Source organism: Phyllopteryx taeniolatus, chromosome 6 (assembly GCF_024500385.1).
Source record: "Phyllopteryx taeniolatus isolate TA_2022b chromosome 6, UOR_Ptae_1.2, whole genome shotgun sequence".
Classification (NCBI taxonomy): domain Eukaryota; kingdom Metazoa; phylum Chordata; class Actinopteri; order Syngnathiformes; family Syngnathidae; genus Phyllopteryx; species Phyllopteryx taeniolatus.
In genome coordinates, this window is record NC_084507.1 from 12479123 (window position 1) to 12489122 (window position 10000).

Consider the following 10000-nt stretch of genomic DNA (forward strand, 5'->3'; position numbering starts at 1 on the left):
GGAGGAGTACATCAAAGATGAGCAGAAGAACCTGAAGAAGGAGTTCCTTCATGCGCAGGAGGAGGTGAAAAGGATACAGAGCATCCCGCTTGTTATCGGACAGTTCCTGGAGGCTGTCGACCAGAACACGGCTATCGTTGGCTCCACTACTGGTATAACACAAATAAACAATCTCTGTGTAAAGCAACAATAGAAAAAGAAAAGCACATGCTACAGAGTCACCCTTTGACAGGGCCTTTCATGGCTCAAACACAAGCAGAGGTAGTAAGATTTTGATAACTAGCCCATTTGCTTAAAAAAACACTTTTTCGGTGAATTATGTACATACATTTTGACTGCAAAACAAGATGTTTTAAAAATAAATGAAGTCGCCGCTGATGCAAACAATCTATGTATGAATTATTTATCACATCAAGCATCTTTTGAGAGACACCTACAGTATGCATGCATTTAAAATATTCATAATGGAGCCTATAGTTTAAATGTGTAATAAGCCCCCACCCATCCACCACCCCCACCACCCCATTTGTTGAGTGTTCTTTCACTCACCTCTTGTCCCTGTCACCATCCAACCCCCTCCCCTTTCTCAGGGTCCAACTACTATGTGCGCATCCTGAGCACCATCGACCGGGAGCTACTAAAACCCAATGCCTCTGTGGCGCTGCACAAGCACAGCAATGCCCTCGTCGACGTGCTACCCCCCGAAGCTGACAGCAGCATCATGATGCTCACCTCAGGTATTGTAACCACTCCCATCCATGTCACAGTGGTGTGTACCTTGAAGTTGCTGGGCAGCTAGCCAAACGCTAACATAGCAGTCCACATCGTCACTTACATGTCAAGCGTCACAAGCAGCCGGCCGGGACTTATATGCACAATACCCGTCGCAAAGCTTGGAAATTAAAGTTGTTCGTTCACAGAAAATTGGTCAATACTGGCTCCGGCTGAGAGTTATCAATCTTCGGGAATGGGAGGAAAAAAAAACAGATGGCTCCAAGCAATCTCCAACAAGAAATTGAAACCTGCCGAAATAAAGTCTGCTGCATGGTTAAAGCAATCATCCCCAACAGGATGTAGAAACATGACAAAGATAATCCATCCACATGGGTACAAGATGTTGTCTCCAACAGGAAGTAGAAACATACCAAAATAAAAAAAAGACGTGGCTGCAAGTGGTCATGTCCAAAAGGAGGCTGAAACCTTCCAAACAGGAAGCAGAAACCTGCCATATTAAAAGCAGCCACATGGCGGTAAGTAATAGTCTCCAACAGGAAGTAGGGTTCTACTGTAATACAACCAGCTATGAGTACAAGCGATTGTTTCCAATTGGAAGGAGAAGCCTACTGAAGCAAAGCAAATTTACTTATATAGCGCATTTCATTCAAAAGTCAAACTCAATGTGCTTTGCATGATTAAAAGCATTTAATAAAAAAGCTTATAAACATTTAAAACACAGAAAACCCAAAACACAATAAAAACGGCGTACAGTGCAAGAAATATCATTTAAAAGGAGAAATGCACTAAAAAGCATGAGGAAAAAAAGAAGAGTTTTAACCTGGACTTAAAAACATTCACACTTGGGGATGACGTCACTTCTGTTGGCAACTTATTCCATTTGTGTGCAGCATAACAATTAAATGCTGCTTCACCATTTTTGCTTTGGACTCTGCTCCACTATTTGACCTCAGTCTGTAGATCTCAGAACCGGCTGGGTTTGTATTCCATTAGTATTTCTTTCATATATTCAGGACCTAAACCATTTAATGATTCAAATACCAGTAGCAGAACTTTAAAATCTATTCTAAAGCTGACTGGGAGCCAGTGTAGACATTTGAGAATTGAAGTAATATGCTCTGATCTCCTTGTTCTTGTCAGAACCCTAGCTGCAGCATTCCGAATGAGGTGTTTAATGCTCTTTTGGGGGAGTCCAGTCAGAAGACCATTACAGTAGTTCAGTGTACTTGAGAAAAATAGCTGGTAGAAGGCTGTTTTAGTAATTGATTTGATATGACTGTGGAAAGTCAGGTCAGGTCAGTGCACTAAGGTTTCGGACTTGATCTTTGGTTTTTAAAGAGAGTGACTTGAGGTATTTACTCACAGCAATCCTATTTTCTTTACTTCAAAAAAACAATTATCTCAGTTTTTTGTGGTTTAATTGAAGAAAGTTTTGGCTCATCCACAGTTAAGTTTTAGACAGTGACACACCACCTAAATGGAACTGTAGTCATCTGGAGACACTGCTAGATATAACTGTGTTTCATCTGCATAGGTATGATAGTCAACATTAAGGTTCTGTAGAATTTGACCCAAGGGTATCATATACAGGCTGAACAGGAGGGGTCCAAGAGCTGACCCTTGAGGGACCCCAGAGGTCATTGCCATTTGATGAGATTGAACATTTCCAAAGGTTACAAAATAACTTCTTTCCTCCAGGTAAGACCTGAACCATTGAAGGACTTCCGTTTATTCCTACCATGTTTCCAACCTGATCAGCGCATGTTATGAGCTATCGTATCAAAAGCCGCACTGACATCCAACAAGACCAGAATTGACACGTTTCTCGAGTCAGTATTCAACCTTATATCATTTAGTACTTTGATTAGAGCTGATTCTGTACTGTGATGAGTTTGGAAACCTGATTGAAAGTTGTCAAAAAGTCGATTTATGTTCAAGAAATTTCTGAGTTGATTAAAAGTAACTTTCTCAACAATCTTGGCTATGAAGGGGAGGTTTGAGATAGGTTTATAGCTTGCTAACATGGAAGCGTCCAGCGTTCTGTTTTTTCGAAGAGGCTTAATGGCAGCTACTTTTCGAGCTTTAGGAAACTCGCCTGACTGAAGTCAGCAATTGATTATTTGCTGCAAATCTTGACTCAATACCATCTGGGTATTGCGTCAAGACAGCTTGTCGATGGTTTCAGCTGCAGTTTTTTGGTCAATTGTATCAAATTCTGACATGTAATAGAGTTTTCCCTGGGTGGCTTCGGGTGTAGCATCATTTTATCATTTTGCTGTTATGTGCTAATATTGAACCTGATGGATTGTATTTTTTTCACTAAAATAAGCACATTTATTGCATTTATCTGCTGTGAGGAGTTCTGGAGCTATCTGATTAGGGGGGTTTGTGAGCTTGTCAAACAGAGTGTGAGGATTATTGAGGTTCTTACTCATGATTTCAGAAAAGTGTTGCTGTCTACCCCTGACTAACTCTTGGTTAAAATTACAAATACTTTGTCTGTAGAGGTCATAGTCAATTTGGAGTTTAGTTTTTCTCCACTTACGTTCTGCTTTCCTACACCTTAATTTAGAGGTCTTTACCGTCATAGTGCTCTTCCACAGTGTTCTAGGTCGTCTCGAGATTGTCTTGGTTTTAATAGAAGTGGCAGCAATCATGATAGAAGTAAAGAAAAAAATGCAGGGCTCCAGACGATCATCTCCGATGGGAAGTAAAAACTTACCAAAATAAAACCTGCCATATGGCTACTGACGATCATCTCAAACTAGAAGCAGAAACCTGCAGGAAAAAAAGTGTAGATAAAGGTGATCGTCTCAAACAGAAAGTAGAACCGTAACAAAACCACACACAATTCCAACAGGAAGGACAAACCTGGCAAATTAAAACCAGGTATGTGGCAACAGGCGATCATCTCCAACAAGACATTTTTCAGATTAAAACCAGCCACGTGGCTATAAGCGGTCGTCTCCACCAGGAAGTAAAAGCCTATCAAAATAAAAGCAAACACGTGGCTACAAGTGAGCATCTCCACTGGGAAATGGTGCCTAATGTTCTCCTTTGTGCCAATAGACCAGAAACCTGACGTGATGTACGCTGACATTGGAGGCATGGACATCCAGAAACAGGAAGTCAGAGAGGCTGTAGAGCTTCCACTCACGCACTTTGAGCTCTATAAGCAGGTCACACACGCGTACCTCACCAGTCTCATATTCTATGACTACATGGAGAAACCAACCAAATATTTTCTCTTTCTCACACAGATTGGCATTGACCCACCCAGGGGAGTCCTCATGTACGGACCTCCAGGATGCGGCAAGACCATGTTGGCCAAGGCTGTGGCGCACCATACCACAGGTGTCTGCACATGTTGATCGATCAATCATTAAAACAAACGAAAGCAATGATTTTCAAAGTTTTTACAGAGAGTAATTTTGAGCATGACTATACACATTATATATTCATATATGTTTCAGTGACACGGCACAAGCTTTTACATAGTATGCAGTATTCCTATATATTGTGTGCCCCTCGCTCGAGTTGCGTTACAACACGCCGCAGTGTATGCCGTGTGTCTGTTGGCTTGTCATATGGGCAAATGTACAGACGACAGTACTCAAAAGTACTGTGTGGGTCTTTTTTCCCTACTCCCGAGTGAATAGTAACCATAATAGAGTCGTAGGTATATACAAGGAAATGCTCACCTCGTGTCTGCGCCGCTTCGCTGCTGCACCGTGGCGGCTGTGAGATTTAGTTCTGTTGCTTGCGGTTGAGGTCCCGATAGCCGTAGGAAGTATAGTTGGCACCGCAGCTGGTTTCTGGCTCTGTATCCAATGCTTTCTGCTAAGTCTTTCTCAAAACACACCGGTTCGAAGTGATCAGCACAGTTTGGAATGCTTGCTAGGCACCCATAGCTGACCACGTTTCTTCCCCTGTCGATTGACTTTGCCTATCCACGGGTCACGTGTTCCTTTTTTAATTGGAAAGCCAAAAAAAGCTTCCCGCTGCCTGAACCATTTGTACAACCAAATGCCACACAATAAACCATCGTGACATCGATAAATCATACGACAACAAATGTACAAGGACGGGAACAACAGCATGGAGCAATAGCACACAACGCCGCATGAACAGGATGTTTGGCTTGTGTGACGTCACAGCGCCGGAAAGCGACGAAGACCGGAAGGCGCTGGATCCAAAAAGCAGACGGCGCATTCTGAATCATATTTATCGATTTAACTGCTGTATATCTTCTATATAATCACTTTGAAATGGCAGATGTGGTTTGTAAAGGGGTTGTAGAGTTATCAAGGAACATTTTAAAATATTTGTCCTCTGACCTTTAAAGTACTCCAGCATCCACAAGACTCACCCTATGTAAGTGTGTGTGTGTGTTATAAAAAGAAAACGCTCGAATAACACGGCGAGCTATTGCGGCAGATAGGTGTATGTGTGCTGTAATAACATCTACATACGGTTTGTAATTGTATTGTTATCTTATGTTTCCCTCTCATCGCTACTGAGGGGGAGTTAGTTCACTTAGGTTTTTCCTCCAAGGGGGCAAGGCGGCACTGCTCGCTGCGGGCTGGGTGGACAGGCTCACCGGCTTTCACATGCGGGGAGCAGAGCAGCCGTGAGCCTCGCAATCAATGGGTAAAGAGAAGCCTGGCCAACCCACAGTGGCCAGCCAGGTCGCTGCTCGGCACCAAAATGAAGTACATAACCGCGAGGAACAGTTGAAGTGTAGTGCAGCTAGTCTTCTGGATCAAAGCACAAGCAAGTGATCCACCATGCTGTCAACAGTTTGTGGGCTGGCCGTGGCTGGCTAAGCACAGTGGGGTGGTCCAAGACAAACCCAGTTGAACCGGGCCTTTCACATCCACTTGAACTCAAGTATTGTACTTCAATTCAGTTTTGACAAACAAAGGGGGTGAGTACTGTATGTCATTCAGGCCTATTTTTTCCTGATTTTTAAATCTGTCACAATTATCTGACAGCTTAAGTTACTGTACATAACCATTTTTTATATTCTCCCCGTCCAGTAAATATTTACTACCCAAATTTTAAACTAAAAAGTGTGAATTTGAGAAAATTCTCCTATTTCCTGAGCTCAATAAAGTTCTGAGTCCTTTTGTGTGAAAGTATAAATATAAACCAGGGAATTTGTTTCATCAGCTTATCTGTTCATAAAGCAGTTATTTATATGATGATAATAAATTGGTTATCCATTCATAAACTAATTATTTGTATGCAGTAATCTCCCCTCCATCAAAGGGGTTAAATTCCAGTCCACCTCCGCAATAAGTGAAATTCGTGAAATAGAAATACCCTGTTGAAATACACCCTCGGCATGTTTTTGTTGCATCTATGTTAAGAGCAATGGACAACAAAATTATTGTACAAACTGTATTTTAAAAAAATGGAGGAACAACTGTGAGATCAAAATCTGCAATATAGTGGAACCGTGAAGCATGAATAGTTGGATGAATAACGGATGATGGTTTTTTTTTTGTAGTCACAGAGCGTTAATTCTGCCCTCTCGGCCCTCCTACAGCGGCGTTCATCCGCGTGGTGGGTTCGGAGTTTGTGCAGAAATACTTGGGTGAGGGCCCCCGCATGGTGCGTGACGTCTTCCGCCTAGCCAAGGAGAATGCACCCGCCATCATCTTCATTGATGAGATCGACGCCATCGCAACCAAGCGATTTGATGCGCAGACCGGAGGTATGATGATGCAAACGTCAATTGTGATTGTCATCTAAAGTAGCGGCCTCAACCTTTTTTGTGCCATGAACCACTTTCACGTATAGGGCATTATAGTATATAAAAATACACGAAGCGGTTGCTTAAAAAAAGAGATAACGCGGGAACACTGTACAGAGGCATCGGCAGATGTACCTGATTTTAAAAATAAAACCTATTTAAGACTGATGATCAATAAAATATTTTTCCTACTCTTTCTGTGCGGTCCAGTACCAAATGTAGGGCTCAAGACCTTAAATGGTCGCATATGTGACCCTTTTTTCACTCTGTGTGAGTAAAGATTTCATGTGGTCGCACTTTTGCGAGTGCATGTTTTAATGCTCCCTTAGCACAGTCTCACTAGACATGGTGGTTGAAAGTCACAGTCTTTTTCACGGAATTTGTGAATGTTTGTTGTTCTGTGTTGTTGTTGTTCTCCACCTGCACGCTCTCTATTCTGAAGATCAATATAGCGCCATCTCGCTATTATGGACATCAAACTGGCGCATGCGCGTGTTCGGCCCCCTCGCCACGACAAGAGTGAGCCTCGCTCATATATATATATATATATATATATATATATACATATATATATAAGGGTGCAACCAAATCATGTGCTGATGCGACCAGTGTAAAAGTTAGTGTAGAGCCCTGAAATGGCCCACGGTCTGGTCCCTCCCTGCGGCCTGGTAGTTGGGGTCTATTAAAAATAAAATAAATAAACAAACCCTCATGGTGTCATTTTCCTTCTGCAGCTGACCGAGAAGTGCAGAGAATATTACTTGAACTGCTTAATCAAATGGACGGTTTCGACCAAAACGTCAATGTCAAGGTGAGTCAAATTCTCCCTCCTCCACACGCTCACTTTCTGAGGACGCTTTTAACTAATTCCCTTGTGGCTGCACCATCTCTGTGCCGTCTGTGTCCACATTATTATACTGCGGTCATTGATATCTTTTATCATTCAAACGTATAGAGGACATTTAGACCGCATGCCATACACACTCCTGTTCCAATGCCAGGTTTTTGTGCTGTACAAAACTGAAATCAAGATAAATCATTTCAAAAAATGTTTTATCACCATTAATATGACCTATAACCTGTGTAACTCAATTAAAAAATAATAATAATGAAATCTTTTCGAGCAGGGAAGTAAAAATAAGCAACTGAAATCATTTGTTGCACAAGTGTGCACAGTCTTATAACTGGGGGATGGGGCTATGTATGTTCAGAATCAACCAATCGCATTCAAACTCATGTTAAATGGGAGTCAGCACACACATCCCAGCACCCTCCTTTTGTTGTTGTATCTCTTTCCAGTTAATGAGACTAATGGTAATACAGTGACTGACACCTGGTGTACCAAAGAAACAAACCTCAGTCCACAAAAGAGACTGGGGCAGTGTGATCTGCTGCATTTTTAGCCATTTAAATTAAAGCAATTAAATGTATATTTAAATAAAAAATGGCCGTGTGTATTAGGGATGTCCTTATCTGATCACATGATCACGGGTATCTCCTTTGACGTGCGTCCCGTGCCTCAGACGCAAAAAAATTAGCAGGGACGCATAAAGTACGATCAATCTGCGTCTTCGGACGCATGGCTTAGTATGTGGTGCTGGAAATCCAGCATATGATGTTTCTGGGGAGGAGACAGGACTCTAGAGTGTGACTAATTTGGTCGCATAAGCCCCCAAAATTCTGAATGGTGCAGCAAAACACAGGTGTACAGACATTTGAGGAAGAAAAAACATTTCTGCAACTTGAAAGCAGGCACATAATGGGTTTCATTGTGGTCTCTAAACCAATCAGAGATAGTGAAGAGCGGGGACCCTTCACCTGTTTAGCCGTGTGTGCGTGTGTGTGTGTGTGTGTGTGCGTGCGTGTGTGTGCGCGTGCGTGTGTGCGTGCGCGTGCGTGCGCGCGCGCCGCCTCAGCCTGTACTGCGCGGGGTCAATTGGGTGAGTTAAACAATAAAATACGTCTATGCAAACAGCTAACAAGGTAAATTGTTGATTGCACTTTTGCATTGATGGTTCTTAGCGTTTATTTTAGTCTTCACACCAACGTAAAAGCCGATGACAGAAAAAAAAAAAAGGTTAACATTGAGCTAAAACTTCACCAAAGTTCAAACTAGCAACTTTTCATCACAGTGAATTGGGACAAAATCCACAAACGTCTCACAGTATCACAAACACTAACCTTGTGCCTCATCGGTGGGTAGGTAAAGAAATCGTTTTATAGCATTTGGTTCCATTACTTTCGTTTTCAAAATTCACCAGTGTCGTGTGAAGTTACTTTCGTGCCAAAATGCTGCGTTCCGGTGCGTAACCTTCAAAATAAAAGGCTACAAGCTTAAAACAGGGAGTCATGTTAAAACGTGCACATATAAACCATTTGACATGATAAAACAGTCCCAAATAACAATTTTAACAATGCTATATTAAACTTTTAGCTGAAACATTAATTACTGAATATTAAGTCAATTGGCTTAGTTCAACACACATTTCCTTTTAGTTCCTGGGTTTGATATTGATACTGGTTATAAAGAACCCTGAGTCAAATGTTCATTTTAGTCTATGCTAAGTTCATGCGGGCTGCTAAGAAAATGGATTTTCTTGGAGTCCAGCTTACAAAAAATGTGAGCAAAAACAAGTGTTGCGTTTATATTTTTGTTCAGTGTATAATATATATGTATATTTATGTATGCCCTCCTGGAAGCCGTCATCTTATCGTGGTGGAGGGGTTTGTGTGTCCCAATGATCCTAGGAACTAAGTTGTCTGGGGCTTCACGCGCCTGGTAGGTTCACCCATGGCAAACAGGTCCTAGGTGAGGGAACAGACAAAGCGCGGCTAAAAGACTCCTATGATGAAAAATATTCATGGATTGAGGTTTCCCTTGCCCGAACGCGGGTCACCAGGGCCTCCCTCTGGAGCCAGGCCTGGAGGTGGGGCTCGAAGGCGAGCGCCTGGTGGCCGGGCCTGCACCCTTGGGGTCTTGATCACGAGTGAGGGAAGAATGGAACGGGAGATCGACAGGCGAATCGGTGCAGCGTCTGCAGTGATGCGGACTTTGTATCGGTCCGTTGTGGTAAAGAAGGAGCTAAGCCGAAAGGCGAAGCTCTCAATTTACCGGTCGATCTACGTTCCTACCCTCATCTATGGACCCACAGCTCGTGACCGAAGGTATAAGATTCCAGATACAAGCGGCCGAAATGACTTTCCTCCTCAGGGTGTCCGGGCTCTCACTTAGAGATCGGGTGAGAAGCGCGGTCATCCGGGAGGAGCTCAGAATATAGCCGCAGCAGTAGAATATGGATGGATGAATGCATATATAATGAATGATCATGCAGACATTGATGTAATTGTTTAAAAAATGAAAAAAATCCATTACTGCATTTTTTCAAGTTTATCGAAATGTTTTGAATTAATACAAAATATAAATGTATTTGAAGTGTTGTCAGTTTTCATTCCACTGTGATTAGTAAAGTTTGAAATTATGCCGTGGTATCGTTTCAGTACCGGTAT

At 42.3% G+C, this 10000-nt stretch overlaps 1 protein-coding gene across 2 annotated transcripts in view; it reads left to right on the forward strand.

The window, feature by feature from the left end:
* psmc4 (proteasome 26S subunit, ATPase 4) overlaps nucleotides 1-10000 on the forward strand; it is a 16198-nt gene that overhangs the window by 2090 nt on the left and 4108 nt on the right. For both annotated transcript variants that reach the window (XM_061776784.1, XM_061776783.1), the window contains exons 3-8: nucleotides 1-152; nucleotides 591-737; nucleotides 3805-3914; nucleotides 3996-4089; nucleotides 6287-6454; nucleotides 7228-7304. The exon at nucleotides 1-152 is cut by the window's left edge and continues 35 nt beyond it. In XM_061776784.1, coding sequence (XP_061632768.1) covers nucleotides 1-152; nucleotides 591-737; nucleotides 3805-3914; nucleotides 3996-4089; nucleotides 6287-6454; nucleotides 7228-7304 — 748 coding nt within the window. The remainder of the gene's footprint in view (nucleotides 153-590; nucleotides 738-3804; nucleotides 3915-3995; nucleotides 4090-6286; nucleotides 6455-7227; nucleotides 7305-10000) is intronic.